The sequence below is a fragment of the Tetrao urogallus genome, assembly GCF_951394365.1.
Source record: "Tetrao urogallus genome assembly, chromosome: 13".
Lineage (NCBI taxonomy): Eukaryota > Metazoa > Chordata > Aves > Galliformes > Phasianidae > Tetrao > Tetrao urogallus.
The window spans coordinates 6458012-6485428 of NC_136826.1; the positions used below are offsets into that span (position 1 = coordinate 6458012).

At 36.8% G+C, this 27417-nt stretch overlaps 1 protein-coding gene across 1 annotated transcript in view; it reads left to right on the top strand.

The window, feature by feature from the left end:
- ATRX (ATRX chromatin remodeler) overlaps nucleotides 1–27417 on the top strand; it is a gene marked incomplete at its 3' end in the record, with an annotated part of 73376 nt that overhangs the window by 26926 nt on the left and 19033 nt on the right. The window contains exons 10-22 of the mRNA XM_079541944.1: nucleotides 1627–1705; nucleotides 8134–8264; nucleotides 8785–8964; nucleotides 10463–10556; nucleotides 11088–11196; nucleotides 11844–12023; nucleotides 12402–12543; nucleotides 13773–13882; nucleotides 18615–18761; nucleotides 18968–19145; nucleotides 23100–23237; nucleotides 23955–24130; nucleotides 25697–25814. Of these exons, the coding sequence (XP_079398070.1) occupies nucleotides 1627–1705; nucleotides 8134–8264; nucleotides 8785–8964; nucleotides 10463–10556; nucleotides 11088–11196; nucleotides 11844–12023; nucleotides 12402–12543; nucleotides 13773–13882; nucleotides 18615–18761; nucleotides 18968–19145; nucleotides 23100–23237; nucleotides 23955–24130; nucleotides 25697–25814 (1782 nt within the window). The remainder of the gene's footprint in view (nucleotides 1–1626; nucleotides 1706–8133; nucleotides 8265–8784; nucleotides 8965–10462; nucleotides 10557–11087; nucleotides 11197–11843; nucleotides 12024–12401; nucleotides 12544–13772; nucleotides 13883–18614; nucleotides 18762–18967; nucleotides 19146–23099; nucleotides 23238–23954; nucleotides 24131–25696; nucleotides 25815–27417) is intronic.

Genomic DNA, 27417 nt, shown 5'->3' on the forward strand with positions numbered 1-27417 from the left:
TCCTGCAGTGAACTGGGTTTAGGTAAGTCACTAGATGTATAGTACTGGCATTTGCAGTTTTTTTCCCCTGACAGCTGAAATCGTGCTTCTCCAGTGATATCATTGCTGAAGGGGTTATGCAAAGAGTTCTTTATGAAAGCAATTAATAGTGGACTGTAGTCTGACAGTAACACATACTCAACAGTTCTCAGCTTCATTGGAGCATCAAATAGAGGGATAACAATGTACAAATGGGAAGAATAAGATGGTGAGGTGGGATAATTAATAATCTGATAGAGAACTGGGTGATTTAGTCTAAAGAGAGTGATAAAGCTGGGGAATCTTAATTGCTGTCTTCTTAACTACTTTTGGGTGAGTATAGAGAAGGCTGAGCCAGGTGCACAATGAAAGGATGGGTGACTGAATGGAAGTTGCAGCAAGGAGATTTCTGATCAGATACTTTGAGAAAATTGTTCGCGTTGAAGGTGGTCATTGCCTGGAAGTGGTTGCCCTGTTGATCTTTGCAGTCCCTGACCTTGTGGATACTCAAAACTGGACGAGGCCGGATGAAGACTGATCTCACTGTGCAGTTAGCTCTCCTTTGAGGAGAAGCTGGAGTAGATAATATTCAGTGGTCTCTTGTAACCTTTTATGTTGTATATTTCTATGAGAATGCAACTTTGCTATATGATTATAAGAGAAAGCAAACTTCCTTTCAATTTACTTGTGGTTTGATAGGCAAGTAAGTAAAGGCGTCTCTCCTGTGGTTGAACAAGCTCAAGTTGTTAAGTGAGGCTTAGAATTGATTTAACCAGCAAGATGCTTCTTTTTGTCCAGGCCAGGGAGTGAGGGACTTCTGTAATCATCTTGTAATCATTGTCAAACATCTGGTTAGTACTAGTTCCAGGGCAGGCATATGTAAAAACAACTGGGAGCAAGCCTTCTGCAAACTGATTTTGGTCTGAAGAAAATATGGAAATGATGAACGAGGGGATATCAGTTCTTTAGAATGTTAGCATCTCCTTTTCTGAAGCTTGATATTGCTAACTAAATTTGACTTACATGTGAGTCAGGGAAGAGAAAGGGGGAGGGTTTCAGAGTGTGCTAGAAACTATCTGCTATATGAAATCCTCTCTGTTCAGTTAGGGAGGTACAGATGAACTTAGAGGCACATGTCATATTCTATAGTTCTCCCCCTGCTATGTGTTGCATTTAATTGTCCTGTGCTGTGAGACATTAACCATATTGTACAGCTGCGTTTTGATACTTGCTGTAAGGATAACCCATGTAATTCTCAAAATATGTCTTCACATATGCATAACAAATGTACATGCTTGTCTTTAACTTTGAAGGCAGAGATAGGCAAGTATTATTGTTCTCAAGTCTGTCTTAATAGCTACAGAGCAGCCTGGAATTTTAGTTGGTGACTTTTTGTTACAGAGCTCCTCAAATTGAGCTAATAGCTTCTTACAATCATCAGACAACTTATTTTTATATGGGAATTCTTTATTGTGGAGTCATAGAATGGTTTGGGTTTGAAGGGACCTTGAAGATCATCCAGTTGCCATGGGCAGGGATGTATGCACTGTGTTATTTATTACAGGTTTTACATTTATTAAGTGTTTTTATTTCCCCTTCCTCACACAGGAGATGAGGGAGAGGCTAAATCAAGGACTGTTCCAATGGAGGAGGAGGAAGATGATGATGATGACGATCCTGAGAATAGGTATGATTGCATCCATAAGGACCTTAAAAAGGTTTATATAACACACCCTAGGCGTGGGCGCAAACCGGCGCAACGGAAGAGCAAGCAGGTTGTAAAAACCAGGACTACCTGCCTTGTAAAGACTCGCTCACAGGCTTCCAGCAAGTTTGAACAAGGGGCCAGAGAACAGAGGCCAAAATCCAGAAATGCAAAGAAAGTATTTAGAAGTGTTAACTAACACACCTTGCATAGGGTGTGTTATAAACGCACTGCACCGCTGTCCATTTTATGTTCATACTGAAAATGTGGGTGTTGTGAGAAGTGTTTCATTCAGGCAGGTAAAAACCTACTGCTGAGAAATGTGAATTTCAGTTAGTTGCAACATGAGTAGAAGGAAAAATTTTTTATCTGTGCAGTATGCAGTGCTGAAATCTTCACATATAGAGTTTGGTTTTTAATGTTGCATAATTTGCTTTTTTTATTTGAAACACATTTTCTCAATAAAGAGAAAAAATGTATAGAAAGCACTATTACAGATATTTGAAGCTTTTATTTAAACTGAGTTCTAATCCATTATAGAATAACTGAACTCACTAATATGTTAGTTAAGCCCTGATTCTACAAAGAATGTGCAAAGGGGCAGCTGATACCAGAGACATCTTAATTATACATTTTAAGTCTTGCATAAATATCTTCAAATTTGTGGCTTATGTATTGCTTCGGTCTCAAGTTTAATAAAAGCAAATTTATGTAAGATACACTTAGTTTATTAAGACATATTTTACCAATACTGTTGTAGTTACCAAAAGTAACCTGGCTAGAAAATGTAAAAGCTTCATTTCCTAACAAGTTAATGCATAACATAAAGCATTGCTCAACTGTGAGCTGGAGTTTCTTTTTTGAAGTTATTGTAGTTAGACTAAAGATTTGATCAACTAATTTTTATACAGTATTTCAGAAACTGATTTTTTTGCCATTTAGAACGTGTGGGACCAGCTTTGTAGCTTTGCACAATTTCTGATGGAGTCTTTTTCTGCTTCTGAGCCTTACTAGTTTAGAATATGGGATCCTTGTTTCACAGAGTTGTATGTTTTGGTGTGTGACTGAAGTAAATTTTGGAAACGCTGTTTTATATCCTTTACGCACCTCAGTTTGGCATCAAAATGTTGCTAGTAATGTAGCTCTTGCCTGTTTTCAGTCATCAAATTTAATTTTAAAGAACAATGCTTTTTAGGGTCTTGACAGCACAGGGTCATAAGCAGAACATGTAAGCATTGGTAATACAAGTGCTATTTCTTTTTTTAAAGACTCGTTAATTACAGTCCTGTTTTGATTCTTTTTTTTTCTTCTTTTTTTGCTTCTTTTTTAAATGTTCTTGGTTTTTTTGGTTGATAACAGCCTACACTGTCAAAGTTCAGTGCTCACAGTACAAATGTTACTGAGTGATCTTCACTGTTAGTTTGGGCTAATTGATATTGAATAAATTAGAAATATCAATTTAGGTTTTAAAAATCAGTTTCTGTAATTTCATTTAAAGATGAATCTTTGTTGAAGTTTTTATTTAGGGAATATTCTGAATATATATTTTATGAAATGGGGAGGTGATGCGTCAATAAACAGTCCTGTCAACCTTCAGACAAGTTAACTGGTAACTGCAGTCTAATTTTACATTCAGCATGTGTTGCACTTAGCATTAAAATCAGAAAGATAAAATGTAAAAAGATGGAACAAATTTGAGAAATAAATAGCTTGTTTTTCTGTTTACTCAACACAGAGTGTTTAAATAGTTCACCTACTATTCAGATAAGTTGCCTATTTTCTTCCAGGCCAAAGAGGGGATATAGTAACTACTGGGTATTTGTAGTGTGGGAGCTTTCATGTTTACAAGTTTCTAGTTTAGATGTTCTGTTATTTGCATTCCTTTGGATGTGCATGACGTGAATATTACTAGTCTTGAAATAATTTTTTGCCAAAATGCAATATCCAAGTGGGTCATAATATGACAGACAGTGCTGTATGCTTTCATCTTATATTGTGTAATTATCTATTATTGGTCCTTCTGATCTTTTAAATGATACTGTTTAATATGTTTGCAGTAGTTTTGTTTATTAAGAAGTAAATAGTGTATTTAATGCAGAATGCCTTTAAGTATTTGATGGATGCAATAAATTTTTGTAAAACATTTTTCTTGTCCAAGCATTTAATTTAATACAACTCTGACAGCTTGAAAGTAAGACTGTTTCAGCACAGTATAGTATTTAGAAGAAGTTTGGCAGTTTTGACTTTTTTAAGACGTATATGGTATTCCATCCAAACATTAATCTCTCAAAATATGTTTTAATTGGGTCTAAATGTTCAGCAGTGTATCAGCAGTCCGTTTAACACAGTAACGTTAGAACTTTACTGGAAGAAAGGTGGCTTTTATTAGCCACATAGCCACTACTTTTTTGTTCTCATAGGCTTCTTTTGGGCAACTTTGTTTCTACGTATTCTTAGTAGGTATTCATGAACACTACGTGTGAGTTCATATAATCTAATTGAAGAAAATGGGAGTGTTAGCATTGTCTGGTCAAGATTTTTGCAAGCTCTAAGCGAGTCCATCATATTGGCACTTCAGAATTCATGAGTGACGATGGTGCAAATTGTCTTGTGGATTTAATCCCATGTCAGGAGAGGGTGCACCTAGTATTCCATTTTTGCTGAAATGTCTGAAGGATTACTTAAGGGAGTCTTGTGCTGTTCATAAGCAGCTGCTAGGTAACTTCCCATTTGCCTCCTTATAAAAACATTTTTTCCTTTACTGCAGTTGAAAAATACATAATAACCAATTCATTTATGAAGGTATATTTTCAGTGTTATTCTTACAATGGTGTAGGATGTTTAAATCCTGATTAGAATATATGTATATATAATTTTATGTAAGAGTTCATTTTCATGTCCTGGTTGAGATTACAGCCCCATTCCTCAAGCTCTATATAAAGTTGGAAAGATGTCCTTATTACAAATGTTATGATGTGTTTAGACAAGATGCAGTGGGGCTAGGCAACGTGACGTGCTCAAGGTCACAGTAGCTGCATGGTAGAAATGAATGAAACCAGGTATTCTTTACTACCTGAAGCCCTGGGCTGGAGGTCATACAGTTCTCTGTTTTTCTTATTTAAAGCTTTTTGCAGCGTTCAGCTGTAAAATCTAGTTGGCAAAAGAATGTATTTTATATCCTTGGTGCAAGTACGTGTTACCTTTTGATAGTACATAGGTGTGTTGTGCTTTCTGCTCTATATGGATTGCTCTGAGAGAATGGCAGTGGAGGGATTTTCACACCGTGGTGACTTGTTTTTCTTGGTGCTTACAGTTTGATGTTGGTACAAATGTTAAAATGTTACATCAAGGGCGTTCAGTTTTCATCCCTTGGAAGCCTGGTCACTTTAGATGGCTTTACATCTTGTAATAGAAATGTGCTCACTTACTTGGAGTGGCACATTTTAACTTGTTTTAAAATTTCAAAAATTCGGTACTGAATTTACTCTAAATGATGTAAACAGTTCATTACATCAGTCACTTGTCAGATACATCAACAAGAGTTAATCTGCCTGGTTCTAATATTGCTTATACTTCAATTCTGATTGGATGTGTGGTTACATTAAAAGCAGGACTCGTGAGTTCTGTACGTGTCTGAGCAGTGTCTTACATTTTTTGCCAAATGCCATACCAGTGGAAAGCACGAAAGAGAATGTAGCTGTTGTCACTCAACAAATAGTTCCATTTCCTTTTGATTAGAAGTAGTTGAATCTTTATCCTAGTTAAAAATATATAAAAACAAGAACTAATTCATTAACATTATACTAAATAATTAGAAACTAAAAAGCTCACCCAATCTGAAGAGTTATAGTTGATTGGTGGTTGTGACGATGGTCAGTAGAGAAATAGCTGCACCTTTGGTTTATAGTACTAGATTTTATGTCTGGGGGTTTTCTCTAGGTGAATAATGCATTCACTGTTTTTGTTTTTCTTAAGTATTTCGTAAAGGTAAAGATCAAATAAAAATGCTTGCCTTCTCTTGTTAAAAACCAGTCAATCTTGTTTAAAAACAAATCAGTACATTCTTAAAAGTGTCTTGTGTGAAAGGTAAGTATCGTTATCCACACTGAAGTTTTGTTATTTGCTGATACGATTGAGTGTGACACATAGCCAAAGGCAGTGTTACAAGGCAGTACTTTCAGGACCGAATTTGAAAAATTTGCAGTTCTTTTTGGTGTTCCTGCATTTTTCTCTTCCAAAATACAGCACTGGTGATACTCTCATTTTTTAAACGAGACAGGTGTCTAAACTGATGCTGTCTGAGTTTCAGTGTTAGTTTGCGTGAAAAGCTTTAAAAACATAAAGTAAAGACAGTGGTATTCCAAGCAATTTCTGTAGAAAGTCTTTTGAATCCTTAAAAGATGGAAGAAACATAATCTTCAGTTCTTACGTGAGTTATTTATTCCTGATGCTATACATGATGTGATAATTATTTGGAGAAGAAAAAAAAAAGTCCCTTTTCAAAATCCTATATGTAATGCAAACACTTTCAGAAGAGAATGTTACTTATCTATGGATTTCATACGGACCACTTTTCTTTGGGTTCACAGTGTGATCTGTTGACATATATAGAACTAAAAGCTCACCAGTAACATTGTGTTTTAGTTAACTATTTCTTTGCAAGCCATTCCTACAAAAAAAAAAGGGAGGGGGGCATGGAGGGGTGTTTAGAATGGTGGATGGTTTGTGACACGTTGAGCTATCTTAAGTGGCTTCATGCTGTTTACCAAACCATTTTACTTCCATCTTTTAATAATAATCTGCATCAGCTTTAGAAACTTTCTGCAAAACAGTGTTGTTAAAATAGAAGATAACAGTGTGAAAGGTATGGAAAATCCCTGGGAAAATTCCTCCCGGAAAGTTGTTTTGTTTTAGAGATCTTCTATATGCTACAAAATGAAATGTTCTTTAAAATCATTTTTGTAGTACTACCTAAATGTAACAAGTGTAATTTTCTAATACATAAGCAGCTGTATTTTAAGAGATCGACGTTCGTCTGCCAGTTCCAAGTGAAGCCTAGATTTTGGTTTTTGAATGGTTGTTCTGACTTAACAAGACTCTCCCATTCTGAACTTGTGCATGCAGTATACATTAAGTCTCCCAAAACGCAAGACAGACCAGATCTGACCTAGGAAAAAAAGCTTTTCATTTAATATTGATAATCATGTAATGGGAAGTATAATAATTCTAATACTTCTATGAGGAGGGTTTCGTTCTTTCAGGACTTTTTTTTCCCTGGAAGTAGGAGTTCTCAGATAAGTCCACTATTTTCCTGTCTGTTTGGCACATCATTTCATACTTTCCCATGGATGTATATATTCATACAAGGTGGTTGTTATTTTTCTTTTTTTATGTTGCAAGAGCATGTAAAGAAACCGTTTTTTCCATAGTAGCTTTTTGCACATTAGCTGAAAACGTTACTGTGCTGAGATGGAAGTGGGAAGCTGTGGGGTTTGTGGAAATAAGGTGGTAATTTTCTTCTGAAGAAAAGTCCCAGGATGTTTGATAAACCTTTTACATCAGAGATTTTTTTAATCTTTAATAAATCTGTGTAGACACACACACACACACATACTTACGTGTGTTATTTTCTGTATAGTTGCTGAAGGCAAGTGCTTGTAGTTGTAAAAGAGATTCAGCGTGGTTTCTTTCCCTCCAGGCACTTACTGACAGTTCTTGAGACTCGCTGTGTTACAGCCATTAATGCAGCATCTCTCTTGCTGTAGAGTGGGCTCAGGCACTTGAAGTGCTAACACAGTTGAAGGCAAACTGTGTAGATATAGGGTTTTTTAAGCCTGTGAATTAATGCATGTTGCAGCAGTCCTTTTTCTCTGTAATTAAAACACACATTCAGTGATACGTTGCTTTTAAAACTGTTGCTGTTTATGTAAATGCTAACTGTGTAGATTCAGTGCCTCAAGAAATTAAGGCACTTGTGATGCTAAATTTTGGGAGAGGAAATGATTTGAGAATTAAGATTTTGTCTTTAATATTTTTGTTACAGTTAGACCTTGTATATGTGCCTATCTTGGCAGAGATGAGGAGAGATAAGAGTGGGGAATAAAGCAGATAGACCATGAATGAAACAAAATATTTGCTTGTAAGCTTTATAACTGTTTGCAGTCTTACTGTAAGGTGTGAAACTTTCAAGAATCATGATACAGATCTGCTTCCTAAAAGCAAGTTAACACAATGTATTTAAGTCAAGATTTTGCTCGTATATCCTGTCTTATCACAACTTTTCATCGTGCCTTTTTTTTGTTCAGCTTTCAAACCTTTTTTTGAAGTTCTGAATGGTATAGGATTACATTTATCGTTCATAGATATGTTTGAACAATGAAATACATAGTTTTTTCTGTTTTACTTCAAAGAATTGCCAAGAAAATGCTTTTAGAAGAAATCAAAGCCAATCTTTCCTCTGATGAGGATGCATCTTCTGATGAAGAGTCGGATGAAGGAAAAAAGAAAACTGGAAAGCAAACTGAAAACACAGGAGACGATGGTGAGCATCAAATGCATCTAGAAAAAAAGTGGTGCTGTAGTGTCAGTCATAATTTCAAAGGTATATTAAGAAAAATGATTATTAGAATTTCCTCAGTTTTCAATAACAACAAAATTGATGTTGCTGGTTAGTGAAGGGACAGAGGACATAATTATGACTGTCATTTCTTGTACTCTTCTGACAGTGTTGGTTTTGTTTTTTGGTTTTTTTTCCAAGTACTCTGATTGTGTAGCCAGTTCAGAAGTCCTAGGGTTTTATGAGGAATAATCTCTGAAGAACAGTAAGACATGCAAGTGAATAATTCAGCTAACGGCTATAGTCATTGCAACAGGCGGTGCACAGTGTACAGGCAGTGTAAAATATTTAATGTTTGAGAGAACAACTCTGTGTTGTCGGATACCTTTTTGAAATAGTGCAGAAGTAAGCTTAAGTGCATTCTGATTGTAATTCTTACCAAATTTAAGAAAAGGAAGACCAGTTTGCATATTGTACTAACTTTTTTTTTTTAATCTCTTGACAGAAGAGAATGAAAAGGAAGATAATTCTGAATCGAATTCAGAGGAAGAGGACTCAAAGAAGCCCAGATACAGACACAGACTGCTGAGGCACAGACTGACAGTGAGTGATGGAGAATCTGGTGAAGAAAAGAAGGGGAAACCTAAAGAAACAAAAGAAGGGAAGCGCAGAAATAGAAGGAAAGGTATATAATCCAAACATTTTTGTCACCGAATACTTAGTTCTATAAAACAAGCCCAAAGCAGGTCAAAATGTAGATCTGAAACTCTGTAACTTTTAAAATCTCAGTGTAAGTTTCCTTGTGTATTAAGTCTAGAATTCTCTTTTCTGTATTTGGTAAATAGCTCTATTTAAAATAAATGACTGCAGGTTACATCTATCTTCACTACTGTATCCTCTCAATTGGATTAATCTTCTTGAGTCTTAGAATGTTAATTTCAAATACCAGAGTGAAACCTAGTAACTCTAATTTGTGAAAACTTAGCTTTTCCCTTTGTATAATTTCTCTTTTCTTGGACTGTGAATAGGCCCATGCATCATCAACGTTTTCTCCATGCTGGAGTTTAAATGTTGCAAGCTTTAGCTGAACAGTAGATGGCACTATGAAGTTATGCCTGTCTTAGCTTTCTTCTTTCCTTTGTTGCATGTGAGAACAAAGGATATCAACCCCTAGCACTTAATTGTTTTGAGCAGAGGACCTGAGGAGTGGTAAAAGTAAATGCTTGCTTCCACACTGGTCATTGTAAATGCTGACAGTGGTTCATGGCACTAGAACTAAGGTTGCACATTGAAGATGTACTTTTCACTTTCTAATGTTGCTCTACCAGAAACGTTTCTTTCTTCAGCATTTTTTAGAGTAAGTCTTGTGAATTAGTCCCAACTAGAACAGTACAACTTCTTCCACCTCACAATCTATCTTGTCCTGTAGTATTATGTTTTACTAAGTATGTAAAAACAATCTTTTTTTAAGTTTTGTGGCCCCTAAAAGTTTGGCTTTTTAGTAAGCTGTGTTCAAAGTTGAACTAAATTAAAAAGTTGCTAAATAGCATGCTGATTTTAATTACCGATAAATGCCAGTACTAACTCCTAAAAGTAGTTATGGAAATATTGCCTAATGCTGATGTTTTTGGTATATTTATAATTGTCTTTTGAGTCCTTTTTATACCTGCATTACCTGAAGATCTTCAACCCATAAACACAGCAATATAATTGTGTATGTTGGTAGTAAATTGTTCTTTTTGTGTGAATTGTGGGTTGGGATTATAAAACGATATCTGAAACACTGGAAACAAAAGCTTTTATTTAACTGAAGATCATCTTTTGTTCTGTCAACTTCTTTCTGTTCCCTATCACTCATTATCTTTGAAATGCGAAGCTTTCCAATATAATGCTGTCTATCATTTGCTTGTAAGCTATGCTTAGGTGTGTTAACATAAAAAGAACTTAAGTCTTGCTGGCAAAACATGCCTCCCATCAGGGCTCAGTGCTTATGTGGTTTCTACTCTGTACCCCCTTATTATTACTGTTGCTTCTCCGTGTGCAAGGTGGGTCCCATAGTTCCTTATATGAACTTTTGTATTGCTTGTTGCTCTTGAGTGCTTGTTGTACAATTAGAAAATAGGTAATGTTGCTTGCTTACTTTGTAATAATATTCAATATGAAATCCTACTTCACTTTTAAAGTGAGCAGCGATGATTCAAATGGCTCAGAGTTTCATGAATCTGCAGTTAGTGAAGAAGTCAGTGAGTCTGAAGATGACCAACGTCCAAGAACAAGGTATGCAGAGACTTAACTGTGCTTATGTTATGTTCGGGTCTTGGTTTATGTTTTTCAGCAGTGCCATCTAGGCAGTGAGATTGTAAAATGTGAAGGCTTCTGATGACTTATGTGACTTTGGATCAGTTTTTAAAACCTTTGATGCATCTTTGGTATCCACTAATTAACTTTGCAGAAAACGCAGCTATTCTGCATTTGTACTGCAGTGTGTGGTACAGGGCAATTTGATGAGGCAATGGGAAGAATGTTCAGGAAAAAATGAGCGTTTTTGTGCTAGTTGTGTTGATCATGGAATGGTGGATTGCAGTAGCAAACTGATACTTCGTGACTGAAGTTCTTCAGAGTTGTGTGGAAAAGACTGTGACTGTGTGTGTCCAGTGAGCAAGGGGGAGGAGAGAGAAGAAAAACTGACTGCACAAAAGGAGTATGTGTTCTTACATAGCAGTGTAGATCCTGTGATTGTATGTTGTTGTCTATCAGTGAGGCAATCAGTTACCATTATGTGTCAGTAAGATTCCTGGTTTTTTATAGGTCTGCCAAGAAAGCTGAGGCAGAAGAAAATCAGCGCAGTTACAAACAGAAAAAGAAACGAAGACGTATAAAAGTTCCAGATGATTCTTCAAGTGAAAACAACAATAAGGTAGTGCACTGTGCTTTGAATTAATAGCTGGGGAAAGGAGTTCCTGTTTCTCATGTCAACTGATACAGGGACTTGGGTATCTCAAATTTCTCTGTGCAAAGTACAGTAAAAAATTATAACTTCTCTCAATGGTAAGTAAGTTAAAATTTGTAAAATGGCATCACTATGGACAGAAAAAAACATGGTTAACTGAACCCATTTCCTGTTTAGATGTTGATTAAAATATATATGTTTTCAATGGGCAGTATATTTTGAGTAGATGGAATTTCTAGAATTAAATTTAGAAGATGACAAAAGTGTGGGCTCTGCTGAGCCACTTTAGTACCAGCAGAGCAGCAAAACAGTTATTTATTAACTCATTATTTAATATTATATGATAACAGAATCTTCAATACTGCTTTTGCACAACTGGGCTTTTCTCAGAATGCATTATAGTTAAGGTGGCACTTCTTTTTTGCATACAGACTGCCTGATTTTAAAAAAAAAAAAAAAAAAAAAAAAAAAAAGCAACCACAATATCTTTTTTTTCCTATGAACTAAAATCCACCAGTGTGTATAAAAATTTCTGAGGGCTTAATTGAAAATCAAGGATTTGATGGTCTGTCATAACTTTCCTGTTAAGACTTTATTTGTTTAATTTGTAATAGAGTAATTCTGAAGATGAGGAAAATGATGATTCAAAATCTCCTGGAAAAGGCAGAAAGAAAATTAGGAAGATTATTAAAGACGATAAGCTTAGAACAGAGACACAAAATGCACTTAAAGAGGAAGAAGAAAGAAGAAAACGTATAGCAGAAAGAGAACGGGAGAGAGAGAAGTTGAGAGAGGTATGTTCTCTTTTTATTGTAAAATGGTAGGAGGTTGAATTGATGATGATGTTCAAGATGTCATATTTCTAGTGTAATTTTAAAGTAATTTTAAAGATGCTCACTTCTAGCCTCGTAAGTTACTTGTAGTTTGCAGCTTAACATTAGTGGCTTTTATTCAAGGCTACTGAGATCCTTTGAAAGCTGTTTCAGTTGCCTGTTGCTTCACTTTCCATGGGGGAAAAGCCATCTCCCAGAGCAAGCTAATGATGCTTGGTGAAGAATTAAAGATTTTTCTTAATTAATGATTTCCATTTTTGCTGAAGATAGTGACTGTCAAATGCTTGACATATTATTCACATGTGAAGTATTCCTGTGATGCACTGTTTCTGATTATAGGTAATAGAGATAGAAGATGCTTCACCTCTGAAATGTCCCATTACAACTAAGCTGGTTTTAGATGAAGATGAAGAAACAAAAGAACCATTAGTGCAGGTTCACAGGAGTATAGTTACCAGACTGAAACCACACCAAGTAGATGGTAAGAAAAAAGATTTAAAACACTCGTAAAATTCTTTTTTAATTTTATTTTTATTCTGGCTGAGTGTCCTACACAATCTGAATTTAGAATGATAAAAGCTTCTTGGCAGGCAAATGCCAGAATGTCATGTTTAATGTTGTGCTTTTGGAAGATCTGAACAAAATTAAATGAACAACAATTCGTAGTTACATTTTACAGGCAGAGTCCTAAAAAGAAGGGCCCTTAGTATTATGTCATAGAATCATAGAATCGCAAGGTTGGAAATGACCTGCAAGATCATTTAGTCCAACCACCCTCCCATTCCCAGTACCACAAGCTACTAAACCATATCTTGTAGTAATTCTGTAATTCTGTGCACTGGTCAGATATAAGTATACCATACTGTTGAGGAATTTGATTTTCATAGTTCTTAATCAGGATTTTAAAATCTCACAATATTTTCCTGGCTTTCTTATCAGGAATATTTTTCCTAATACCTGATATGTCTTGATTGCATTTTCTGTTTTTGGGGGTTTTTTTTGTGTGATTTAATGAAGAAAAGGAGAATGAGCAATCACGATTCTATCAATCACCCAATTCTGTTCATTGAAATCTTCCCCCAAGTTCATGATATCCACTAGTTCCATTTCAAGAAGAACCTCTTGTACTTAGTTCAGCTCTTAAAGGGAGGTGCTCTGAACCAGACACAACAGAGCTGAAGATTCATCTGTTCTGAGTATAGCATGGGAGAGTACAACTCCCCCGATATATAAGCAGCAAAGAACAAAAAAAAAATCACCTACTAGACCCTTTTTTAATTTAGAATTATATTTTCTATCCTTTTTCAGCTGTCATTGTTCTTTCTTCATTCTTTTTAAGTATAAAGCTGTACATATGATTTGTCTTGATTTAAATTTCTCCTTGCTGATTACCAAGATCATGGCAGTCCTTCTGCAATGCCTTTGCCAGTGCTGTTCTGTTTCCTCTTTTCTCCCTGTCCCCAAGGTTGAAGTAATCTGCAATCTTCACAACAGTATTTTTTAATCCAGTTGTATCATCAGCGGGAACTGTGAGTGTAATTGATTTCAAAGCAAAACTCATCTCAAACACTATCTAGTTGACAGAAATGGATCACTTACTACCCCAAGAACTGCTTTTGTGAGAGAGATGATCTTGCAGTGATCACTCTTGCCAACTGAGCTTTAATAAAGTGAATGTTTACTGAGAAAATTTTCAAAAATTTTATTCAGGTGTTCAGTTCATGTGGGATTGCTGTTGTGAATCTGTTAAAAAGACAAAGACATCTCCTGGTTCTGGATGCATTCTTGCTCACTGTATGGGTCTGGGGAAGACATTACAGGTAAGAAACAGAAGTCTTGGTTTCTGGTTTGTAGCTTTTAAAAGCTGATCCGTCAAAAGGCAATTTTAATGACTTTCAGAACATAGTGAAAACTTATTATTTCCTTGGCAGTGACTTGGAGAGGGCTGTTGGAGGGTAAATGTTTTGTAGAAAGGTTTTCAAAAAGCAGTTATGTTTGGTAGTATGTAGTAGTGCAAGTTCTGATCAACACTTGTGCTTTTGCTTTAAAAAACAAACAAACAAACAAACGATTAAATAATTGCTCAGGTTCACTTGAGAAGTTCATGTGCATTTGTAAGTGATGTGAAGCTTACTTGCAGCTCTGTATATCAAAATAAAGCTAATAGGAGACAGGTTTTAGAGAACTATGTTCCTAAGCCAGCTTAATAACCTTAAACCTTTGTTTTGAACAAATGTTTTGCTCTTTACAGTCATTCCCATTCATTCTCTTCAAATTATTTTCTTTTTCCTTCGTTGTTTTTTGGACTTATTTGCTGCATTGATAAAGTAGGAGTCTGTCAGGTTTTTTTAATTATTCTTTTTGTTTAATGTTGGGCTCTTAGTACCTGTATTCAGATTCTTTGTGATTTAGTATCAACAGCATTTTGTTACAATCCAGAGTTTTCTGGATTGGAGAAGGGGAGTGTTGGTTTGTTTTTTACATCGCTAATGTACGTTCGTATTTTCGGATTGTTGTGCATCACAAACAATATAAGACTACAGATTTTCCCTGCCGTGGCAGTAAACCATACAGTATGTTTTCAGTCCTTTTTATCACTTGTTAATTTCTTTTCTTTGGCTTTAGAGCTCTTGGCTTTCTGAGATCTTCTGTTTCAAGCCCCCATTGTCATTTCAGCATGTATTCCTTCTCTTTTACACCACTGAGGATTGCTTTTTAAAAGTCTTATAGACTACTGTAGCATATTTTTTAAAAAAGATTTCCGTGTTTGAATCAATTGGCTTTTCTGCCACGTTAAAAGTTACATGGTGAGCAGATCCCCTTTTCTACTTAGTCTGTAAAACCAGAGCCTCAGTCCTCATCTTAAAATATTTCTTCTGAAACTGATCACCCAAGCAGTTGCTCTAAACCAGTGCTTCGAGGCTCTTTTTCTTGGGTCTCTTTTAACCATTGCAGATGTCGGGTTACCTTGACCTTCAAAACAGGAAAGATCAAAAGCAGTTTTCTTGAATTCTCTGCATCTCAGTACCCTTTTAGAGGAATAAGGAGTGCTTACTTTTCTGTTTTCTTATTTCCATGTGTCTATCCTCATAACGAAAATTATGGGTTTGCATTTAGCATCATTGCAAGTACTGTGAGCAGAGGACTGGTGAGTTGCTTTTCTTGCTGCTCTGCTGTCAATTTGTGCCCAAGAATTTCTTTAGCAAAAGTTAGTGGCAGAAGAAATTCTCCCTTTTATTCTGGGGAAGACAAGTGAGAATTTTTGTGAGAACTCTGAAGAAGAAAGAAGCTTTAACTGTCTTATCTATGCTTAGAGAGGCTGAATCATTATTTTCATAAGTGCAAGAGTGTGCCCTTATCTGGTGTTATCAGTTGCCTTCGGAATCTTCTTTGTGTCTCTTGACCTACTGGAAGGTGGCCATTAGTATTTCTTCCCAGAAAAATCTGCCATTTACTATTAGACTAAGATCACTGCTGATAAAAAGCAGAGCCACTTTGGACTTCCTGTCATTGGCCTTCACTGATACAGTGCTTCCTCACTTCTGGAGATGGGAGCTATACCCTTATCAGGATATCTGGCTTCTGAAATGAGTTATTGCGAACCTTTTTGAATCACAAGAAAACTAATTTGCCGCTTGTGAAGATGTAGGAATTGATCAGAATTGATTTCAACGTGAATTCAGTCAGGACCTTTCTTTGCCAGGAGCATTTCTTATTTGTAACATCATTTGACAGGAGATACGCCAAGTGCTCTGGTGAGTTTGTGAGTGGCAAGTCTAGATGATGGAGCAGGCAGCACTTGTACAATGCCTCATTCTAAATTCTCTCTTCAAATGTGCCAAATTTGGATGCACTTCAGTCATTCTCTGGAGTGCAGTCTCTTTAGCGTGCTGATGATGGTTCTCAAAGAGGTTATTTTTTTCCTACAGTGAGGATGGGATCCTCAAAGCGTCTGTGAGGAAATGCCATTTCACCATCCTCTTCCATCTTGATCTGTTGTGGTGAAAGCTTCCCCCATTGGGTTGGGAAGCCCTATCACCTGACCTGAAGGCTCAAGATCTGTTCATTCATAGAGAGGTCAGTATATCAATGTACCGGAATTCCAAGCTGTATGAAAGATTTTTGTGCCATAGCTGGTTTCATAACCCGCAGGTGACAGCAGTCAGTAATAGAACCTTGTTAGTAACTCCCCAAACAAAATGCTGTAAGGTGCTGTTGATGGTCAGCTGATCACTGATATATTTATATTCAATATGAGGTCTGTAGTTGCTCTTTGCCTTACCAGTTGATATTTGGCATAGTCAGCACATGAAAACGCTGCTGGACAACAGACTTGTCTTGGCTAGACTTGATGTCCTCCATTAGCTTTAAGTGAGGCTGAGGTTTGCTCTAAGACAAACTCTTCAGCAAGAATCTAGCAGGCAGGATCTGTTAGTCTTTGCTAGAATTAGCTATGTCTTGATGGGTCAGGTGTTTTCCCGATTCTTGTGTCTTCCCTCTAATCCATTACTGAAGATGGATTCTTCCATTCCTATGTCTGCAATGGATTCTTTTAGGATTCTTCAACAAATGGAGTTAAGTAGGAAATATCTATTTCTGCCATACTCTGATTGGTACAAATTTTATTTAAGGCTTGTTGATCATGAGAAATCTTTTTTCGTGACCTGAGAATTACAGGACGTAGTTACAGAGCGCTTAGGGTAGCTCCCTGAGATTCTTTAGATTCCTTGGATTCTTCCATAAAAAAGGAAATCAAAGGAGGCTTGGCATTGGTGTTACTATTTTTAATTTTATTTTTTGCTATTTATTTATTTGAGTAATATAAAGCTGTAGATGAACAGAGAAACTGCATTCATTCCCTGTATGTACTGCTTAGGTCTAACAAGCAGCAGTCTTGCTTGTCTGTGGTGCACAACATCTGGGCAGTGCATATTTTAAGAACTCCAGCTGCAATGTATTTTGCTTCACTCTTCTAATAAGAACTGAGGCAATGGACCTCAACTGTTGACAATCGAGGAGCCTGTAGAAGTGGATGTTCGCTTTGAAGAGCGTGTTTTTGCATGCTTGATTCTGATTTACATGTAGTTATTTAGGAGTTAGATTATACTTTATACTGGAGATTTTCAAAATACAGCAGAATAGAAGAACTTTCAGTGTAGCAATCCAACCCAGATTGCCTTGTGTTTTAGGCTTTATATACTGTATGCAGTAAATCGTTTGAAATACATCATGGTAGAAGTTACTTTTACGTGTGATCATGACAGTCTTTTTGTCTCAAACTTGATAACTGCAAAAAGCCACAACTATAAATGATTTATCAAACGTTTTTGTGGTTCCTTTTTGTACCTTCAGTAATCATTTCTTACATGATTATTTTCCAGTCCTGCTGTACTCAATGGCATTTATAGTTTCGCACCTAAGAACTCAATCAAAGATACGTTCTAAGCAGATTTTGTAAACTGCAGAGAAGATGGTCAATAAATGGTTAGGGAAATGAAACAGTTAGGGACTTGCTGACTTGCTGGTTCTTGGAGGTGTAGGACTTCTGCGTTGAGTCTTCATGGGAAGTTTCTTTCTGCATCTGAACATAAAATGCTTTTATACTGGTAGTAAAACCACTTTTGACATGTGAGCATCTAAAAACAGTTGCGTGCAGTGCTTCAGCAAGTCATGCAGTTTGATGCGGTGTATTAAATGAGAGTTATAACATACTGAGTTTTGATCCAGAGAACTTTCAAGGTGTTCTACAGCTGTTGGTTACAGGGCAGCTGTCACCATTAAAAGGGTGGTCTGAGAGCTTTTAGCTGTTTTGGGATCACTTTCTGTTTTGTGCCAGCTTTTTACATGCTACCCCCAGTCCTATCTTTATTTGCTACTCCTAAAAAACAGGCAGCCCAGCAGAAGTGTTCTGGAGTGGCATCAAAAGAGGGTTTTTTTGCTAAGTCTTAAGAAAGTATTCTCATCTGTCAGGTAGGCTTTGTAGGGGGGTGAATATTTGGAAAGTATTTCACTAACATGCTTTAGAATTCATTCCTGATTTTGCTACCAGGGTTTAAATCCTGGAAAACCTGATAAATGCAGTGCAGAATTTGTCCTACATTGGAAAAGCTGCTAAAAACATAAGACTGAAGGTCACTTTTAAGAAACTTAATGCAGTTATGCAGTCCAAAGAAGTAAATTTATTTAAGGTTTGGGGTGAGTATTGAGAGAATGCCTATATATTGCCTAATAGAGCATTATAATTTATGAAAATGACTGATGAAATGTAAAGGGGGGAGTTCTTGTGGAATAGTTTATCTGTACAAATAATTCATTTACAGAAGTTGAAACTTCTATCACCATAAAAAGAATTTAAGCAGCCGTGTAACACAAAAGCAGTAAGTATGTGAGTTTAGAATACATACGTATTAGATTTTAAGCAGCAAGTTGTTTAACAGAAAATAAGATCACTGTTGGGAAGTTTTATACGTGAAAATATACATATGCTTGTTTCTTTTTGTCCTTCAATGCTGAGTGTTTCATTTGTTATTCTATTTGTTGTTCCTCTCGCAGGTAGTGAGCTTTCTGCACACAGTCTTGCTGTGTGACAAGCTGAATTTCCGGACGGCTCTTGTAGTGTGTCCCCTGAACACTGCCTTGAACTGGTTGAATGAGTTTGAGAAATGGCAGGAAGGTTTAGAAGACGATGAGAAATTAGAGGTATTTTAAGGCTTAAAAAGTGTTCTTGAAATTGAAATAGCTGAGTGTTTTACATAATTGGGAAGCTCCACCACTCAAAATACAAGCTAAGGAATGTACGTTAACTATGTGAAAAATTTACTTGCATGAATACCTTAGGTATTTAAGTTACACCACTGCTTTGGAATTTTAAGAGAAACTCAAGCATATTTTTCCTACTTTGAAAGGTCTGTGAGTTAGCAACTGTGAAACGCCCTCAAGAGAGAAGCTATATGCTGCAGCGTTGGCAAGATGAAGGAGGTGTGATGATAATAGGCTATGAGATGTATCGTAATCTTGCACAAGGCAGGAATGTGAAGAGTAGAAAACTGAAAGAAATATTTAATAAAGCTTTAGTGGATCCAGGTAAGTGGAAAATTAATGCAAATATGCATTTTATCTACTGTGTTTTCAGATTGGAGTATATGAGCTGAGTAAGCATGCGTTATACACGTGACATTACTAAGATCACAATAGTTTGGTTATCTCTAGTTGCCCTTTAATGAGTTATGGAAGCGGTTGTTGAGAAAATACCGCATGTCCTTTGTAAATAGACTGTAATGGTCTTTCTATTAGGTCCAGTATGGAAACAACCCTGGAAATATATTGCAAGTGTGAACTGTTGGTTATTTTAATCTGCAAACTTGTTACAACCATAAAACTACTTTGTTCTCACTAGAATTCCACAGTTAGTGGAGTATCTACTCATGAAGAATAGTTGAAAATATACCACAGAAATGTGAACAAATACATATTATTTAAGTGCTAATTAATTGCAGACAAAGCTTTTTTTTTTTTTCCACTTTTTCAATGGATGTTTGGTTTTAAGCTCAGCTGACATCAGCAGGCTTTTTTTAAGATGCGTATGTGAGCACTTGAAAACATATAAGTTGATGAAAACCGTTCTGCTTGGTGATCACCAAGAAAAAACAACTGGAAATTCAGGATTAGAAAATTTCGCCAAAATGGCAAAATTTTCTTTCATGTTCTGATGTGGGAACAGATACCTGAACTAAGTAAAGTTATTCACAGCATGGTATATTTTAAGTACTCTATTTCAAAAATAACTTTGCCTTAAGTTTGATATTGTGTTAAATTCAATTAGATTGGGGAATGCTGATGTGGTAGTAAAGGAAATAATGTATGTGCTTCCAGAAGCAGATTTTCCTGGATTTTAATTATCTGACTGGATTTCAGGTTACTTGACTTTTAGAGTGTGGTAGATAACTTTTTTTTTTTTTTACAAGTTTTCTTATAGCCGTGGTTTGGCTTGTAATTGTTCGTGGTGAGCTTGATTTTTGTGAAGTTCTGAAATCTCTGCTGGTTGTATTTGTGTTGGGCCTCCCAGAGGTGTGGTTTGATACTACAGCTAAAATGATCTAACAGCTTTGCTGAGCTGTAAAGGAGTTGAGCCTTTTCTCTACCAATACTCTTCATGTGCTTCATCCCCTGCCTTCTGAGCAGAATTGACATGGTTACTTCTGTAAAGAGCCAGTTCGAGAAGTGAAAATATTGTTTTTCTGCTAATTGGACTCAGGGTAGCTCCTGTACAATAGCCAGCGAGGTATTTTTGTGATCGTGGTGAAGCTACAGGCATTATTTAAGCAGTGAAGAAAATACGGTTTTGCCAGGAGGTTCTCTGGGTTCTTCTGTTAATGCCACAATTGAGCTTGGAAAAAAAACCAACCCTGTGTGTCAGTTCTCTCACTCTGTATCTGCTTTGCTCAGGAGTTAAGAATCTTATCAGGAAGATCTCTAAATTTCCGTTGACTGCAGCAAAGAATAGAGGAGTTGAGATACCTTCAGAATTACTGATTTTTTTGTAGGTTACTTTTCTTCTGGAAAATGGAAGGGAACCATGGTGTAAGGGTTGATAGTACGTGTGTTTATAGTAGTACTGTCCCTTCCTTCATCAAACTGTGAAGTGAGGTGGCTTGCTGGCTGTGGAATTTTAGGGAAGAGACCTGGTGTCTTGTGTGATGGTTCCCGTGCCATTGCTTGTGAATCTCTTTTGCTTCCTGCACCCTACTGGTGGGTGTGTTGGTCTGTTCTGATCCTGTGTAGACAGCTTAGGACAATGTGACTGAGCAGTATTTGTGATGGGGTTGTTAACTTCTATCAGTTTAAGCAGGTCCACAAACTGCAGCACAGTGTGCCCTATTGGTTTTGGACCATGTGAACACAGAAACTTGCTTTGGTTACTTGGTAAGGGGGAAGCAGAGCATTAGCACCAATGTTGAAACAACTCTTATGTTTTTATGTTGCTTCACATCCTTCTCTTTGTAAATTAATCGCAAAGAGACAGAAATATTCTTCTGTTACTAGTCATTACTTTTAAACACATTTGGATTGTCAAAATTGAAGAGAAGTATCTTGGACCAACCATTATTTGTTTCTTGCTATCTGCGATTCACAGTGCTGGCTAGAGAGCAGCCTGCCAGTAGAAGAGTTATGAAGCAGTGTGCTGGCTTACTGCTGTGACAGCAAATAGGGAAACTTTTGCTTCTGGGAGCATTTTTAATTTAAAAAGTTGCAAATTTGATATTTGAGCAATAATTTAATGATTTGTGTCTGGTTAAAATTAATATTGCTAGGGTAGACGTGTTCTGTAGCGGAAGCTTATATGGCACTGTATATTACAGAGGAGAGAACCAGAGGGGAAAGGTTTAGCCAAAGTTTATGGGTGGGGAAATAGTGTGGGAAATGATTTCGTTAATTAACTAGCTCTGCCATGTGAAATAATAGAAGGATGGTGTGCTCATGCAAAGCAGTAAATTATTTCCCATACTGCTTTTTGCAGCTGATAAAATTGTTTGGCGTATTGCTAGCTGCACTGCTGTGCTTTCAATGATTCAGTAATTCTGTGGGCTTTTCTTGCTACTGCTAAAGCTTCCATCACTGTTTAACTTAAAAAGATCTTTAATCAGCATTTGTATAAAGCAGGCTTAAATTCTTGTAGGCTTCGAAATAAAAGAATTGTGTGTATATATTCCTATGTATCTATCAGTGAGTGTGCATGAATGCGGGCAGGTACAGCTAGGTTAGGAAAGAGAAGACTATGGTCTGAAGGAAGGTTGGAGGCTTCCTAGCCTGGAAAATGATGACTAAACCGGTGAATTTTCCATCGTGTAAAAGCTGGTTAGTAGCAGACTGTGATGTGTTGCTTTTTACATCAGTTGGACAAAGGAGAAGATAGAATGTATCTTCATTGGCCCCAGAGATCGTTTACATTGGGTATCAGGAAGTGTATTAGAGGTCACCGAGTTTCACTTCTCTCAGGGAGAAGACATCCCGTTTTCCTAACTGCTATGTCAGATGAAGAAAATGGGCTAAATGGTCCCTCAGGGTCTCTATATTTTACATTCTCTTTGGATTATTTCAGAAATGTATTGCCCATAATGAAATTCCTTTTTTAAGAGCAAGAAAAATCCACAAATGTATGACAGTCTGTCACTGAATTGTAGCCAAGATGTTAGTTCAGATAGCATTGCTACGTGACGGCCAAATAAATGAAGAAAAAAATACTAAGATTTTTTTTTCATATTTTGACTGTCATTTACTTAGTCTAAGCAGGAGGGGGTTTTGCTTTGTTGTAAATTAACTTTGTTCAAGTTAAAATCGCAGCCTTTACTGCAAACTGAATTGTTGAGTATTGGCAACATTTTACTTGCATCATTAATATTTTATTTTCCTTTCTTGCTAATGTACTTTGAGTTTGATTGTAAAGGAAATACACTAGACCAAATCAATGTCTGAGTGCTATATTAACGTATAAGCTGTCAAATCTGGTGGGGAGATGCTGCAAATCTTTGTGAATTCACTTGTCTTTAATTCAGATCAGATTTAATTGTGTTTGTATGTCTTAGGTAAGACTTTCCATTGCCCTGCTTACCCTTATTGTTGATAATGACCTGTTGCCCTACTGAAAAACTAGTGTCTACGTTATTTTTTGTTTTAATTGACTGAGCATCAGTAGGTGGCAGCATAAGCTGAATTTAAAGAACAGCTTTCAGGAGTTAGGATAGAGTGAATGAAAATGCAGGCATGCCCTAGCTGCGTGGATAGACAGTCTCTAAAGGACTGTGTTAGAAAGCTGTGTTTAATCCTTCCCTGAAGATTTTACAAGTAACAATCTACAGTTTACCAGATTGGTTTCTGGGAATGCCTGTGTAAAGGGTAAAAAAGGAACTAAATAATGCTTTAAAAAACAAAACAAAACATGATAACTGTTAATAGAAAAAAAAATTAGCTTCTTTAGGCTGCCAGTTTCTTTGAGGTTATAAAAGGTGGAAAAGATCTAATGTTCTTATTTCTTCCTAGGCCCTGACTTTGTTGTTTGTGACGAAGGGCACATATTAAAAAATGAAGCATCTGCTGTTTCTAAGGCAATGAATTCAATTCGTTCTAGGAGAAGAATAATTCTGACAGGAACACCACTGCAAAATAATCTTATAGAATGTGAGTAGTTCTCTTGTTTAAGATGTGTTTATTTCTTTGGATGTATTCTTACCTTTCAGCAATATATAATTACAGATAGATTTCGTTTGAATAGAAGAAAAGAATTTGACATGATGAAGATGTTTTGCTGTGTTTATACTGGGGGGAAAAAAAAAAAGTCCAGTAAAGGCTTCCTGCATTTTTCATATCTAATTATTGTCTGAAGATGTGCTTCCATGGAAATTAAGTAGACCTGGTCTTGCAGGAGCATTGGTTTGAATTGTTCTTAACTATTGCAGAGCAGTGTTCTTAGTGAATTTGTTAAAACAGTAATTTCTGGTTGCTGTCTCAGGAACATTCTATATTAGCTATTCATATGCAATATTTCTGTCTCATAGCATGCTGTAATAGTTTTTTAATAATTAATATGTTATTGAATCTATTTCAGAATCTTCACAAATATGTGTTACCGTGTAATTGCTTTGGTGCACAGAGGCCCTCAAACTAGTTAGCATCCAAGATGAGGAAGTTTTAAATCTGACATTAAATTTAGAAGTTACTTTTCTGCTTACAGTGTGTATCAATCTAAGATGCCCTTTTCTGAAAATGTTGCATTTGAGTATTTCTGCATAACAAGAAGTTCTTAGCTTAGGTATAACACATTAATTTTGTTTTAGAATTAATCCCAATATTGTACTTGTGCTTTTGAACAGCTGGAACTTGATCTTTTTGTTCTAGATCACTGCATGGTTAACTTTATTAAGGAGAATTTGCTTGGTTCAATTAAAGAATTCCGAAATCGATTTATAAATCCAATTCAGAACGGTCAGTGTGCAGACTCCACTCTGGTAGATGTCAGAGTAATGAAGAAGCGGGCACATATTCTCTACGAGATGTTAGCTGGATGTGTTCAGGTGAGAACAGTTGCAACTTAACTAATTAATTGAAATAGCTGTGGGGAGAGGGAAGAGTTACTCCATCTTGTTCTGATAAAAGCACTCAAAAGTCTTTACGTTTGTTTTCGGAGTATTTCATGAACAGGTTTGTTTGTTCTGCAGTGTGTTCTGTGTAGCTGCAGTCACTGATAGTCACTTAAACAGTCCGAGGGAGCTGGGCAAAGTGGTCACAGTGGATGGTCCCATGTGCAGTTAGCTCACCTCCAAAGAAATAGAAAGGTTTATGGCAGTGTGTAAAAGTGGTGAAGGACTTCCTATAGGAAGATGATGATATTGGAAATACAAATATTAGCACATGCAGTTCTATGCATCTGTACAGCAGTGCAGGAGCACAAACCAGTCCTCATTACAATTTACTTATGTTATGGAAGAGACAAGTAGAATGGATGCCCCTATTGTAAATATAATGAAACATTTAATTCCTTAAAACTGGAATCAGTAGACTTAGGACCTGTTACAGAGAAAGTGATCCTGCTGCAAAATCAGTCCTATTAGCCAATGCCCTTACTGTCTTTTCTGGGCTGGAGAGGATGTAGACTGTGAGCAAATCCTAGGTCCCTTCAGGTGCTGAGCGCCCTGCACTCATGCAGCATTGGATGGAGCCTGGGAGAATTTTCCTATGCCACACTGCACAGAGCAGATCCTGTCTATGGAGGGAAGCTCTTGTTGGGTCAACTGTGCAGTTTCTTTACAAGAAAATTCTGTTCCCAAGGGATGCTGCCCTCTCAGATAAAGGCAAGGCCTTGCAGGTGGTTTATCTCCAGTACCAAGTGGGAGCTGCCCACAGGCTACTCTCTGACAACGAGCTGGCTGAGGTCATCCTGCAGCCAAGGAATTTGTGCTGTGCAGCTGAAGCTTGAAAGCTGTGTTGTGTGTGCAGCACTGACCAATGCCTCCTAGGGCTGCTGCGATCACCTGCTCCTGAATACTGTCTTGGTCAGGATCAGTACACCAGGTACTGTTTGGATGGAGGGGCAGATAGCAAGAGAATCAGAGTCTGTAACGTAGAAAAAACGAATAAGTTTTGCTTTGCCTCAAACAAGGAGGTATTCAGAAATGACATACTCTAAACCAGAGGATAGTTACCATGAGTGCACGTTCACCTGCAATAAAAACATTGGTATGAGCTGCTTGACTTACCCATGCTTTCCCGGGAATGGTTTTAGAATTAAAAAAATGAAACATAAAAGCACCTGGGCAGTTATTGAAGCTGCAGTCAACTTCTGAGGGATTTGGAGCTGAGGTTGATCTGGAGGCGTGTGGTTGATGGGTCCTTCTCCTTTTTAATTGGACATCTATGTTTATTACATAAGGTGGGCTTCTACAGACAGTGCCTGTTAAATAGATTGATAGAGTGATATAGTGGGTTATTTTTTTTCCCCCTTTGTGGTAGGTGAGCATCTGAATAATTGTGATTTATGCATGATTAATGCCTTGTTGATCAAGTAGCCAGAAGTTCTTAAGTAATCTCAGTAATCACTTTTCATGTTTATAATGACTAAAATCTCACTTGTAAAATTACAGAGGAAAGATTACACAGCATTAACAAAGTTCCTCCCACCAAAATATGAGTATGTTCTAGAAGTTAGAATGACACCTATTCAGTGCAAGCTCTACCAGTATTACTTGGATCATTTGACAGGTATGTGTCTACCACTCCTTCAGGTAACGAGATTAATGGTCATTGGTTTGGGTTTTTTTAGTATGTATTATGTGCCCTACAGATGAATTTTTCTGCTTCATCTAAATCTTACCTTAACTCTGAAATTTGAATTGCTGCAAAGCATTTGATTGCACATGAATGTTTTGGGGGGGAATTGTAATGCATGCATTTCAGTAGTAGTCTACTTTCAGGTTGTGGTTCATCTCTCTTTTTTTTGTTTTCTAAACATAAAATGTATTTTATTTCACGTTTTGTTCTTCCAAGAACTAAGATATTGGCAGTGAGACTGGAGGAAGAAAATTAAAAATTGAGAAGCACTGGTGAAAGCTCACTGCCAACTGTCAATTTCCTTTTCTGCTATCCCAGCTGAAACTATTATTTGTCAAATGTCTCTTTTTTGTAACACTCTTTCTAAACCCTCGAGTCTGTTTTACACAGTAACCATTTTTGCTTCTTCACAATTAATGTAATCTTGTTTAATTGAAATTAGAAGGTGCATAAGGGGGAAAAAAATATGTTACTGTGGGCTTATGTACTGTTCCCTAATGTGAGAGATAAAACTCTGAGCTTGTAATTTCATTGTATCAGGGTGTCCAAGCGTCAACACCTTGTAGCACCATCTAGGACTACTAGAATGGGAATGTGCTGAATTCCAAAACAGTGTCTAAGGTGCTGCTGATAGGCTTTTGCCAAAGCTTTAAAAGCTGTGTTCAGTTTTTGCAATGGCTATGAAATATATTACATAGTCTGTTGTGGTTTTTTTTCCACCTGTTAAGCCACCTCTCTCTTGCTGTGGCAGGATTTTTTAAAAAAATTTTTCTTTTCTTGATATTCTCAGAAGGAAAGATTCATTGTAGCTCATCAAGCTGTAATTTATAGCAGTGTGAAATTCACTGTGTTGCCTTAATGACTGTAGGTTCTGGGCAGTGCAGCTTGCAATCTCCTAGACAAACTGCCAGCTACGTGTCCCTTCTGTAGTTGTGTTGTGTGATGCTGCTGTTTGGTGCAAGTCATGGCAGTAAGAGTTTTGAAGCAAAGGTAATTTCACTTCCATTGGTATCTCCAGTGGTAACTGGACATCTTGCAATCTGTCCACAGCAGGGCTTGGGACTGGGAGAACCATTCTGTGACTGTCGTTCTTCATAGCAGCTGCTAATTACAGAGTTAGAGTGGTTCTGTAGGTTATCTTTGGCCTATTTCTACTACAAAGCAAGATTGGTTTTTTTGTTTTGTTTTGTTTTAGTTATTTTCAGCCTCTCTGAGCCTGACTTTGTTGGTCTGCCATGCTTTTAGATGGAAAAGTACAACCTTTATGGATAATTGATGAGCATAAAGATTAGTGCTGGATGTTTACAACTATTTTACTCTGTACAGAAATGTTTACAGATGCTGTCTTTCAGTTCCTCCTTTTTCAATAGGGCAGGCAGCTTCCAAGAGGAGGTAGGCCTTAATCCACTATTTGTTAAAGCTAAGGGAAAGATTTGTTCTGGCAAAAAGCTTGTTACAGTGTGCTTCAAATTTGCTTAATTGTTGGAACAGTTTATTTATTAATAGATTGTGTGTGCAACTAACTATAAGAAAA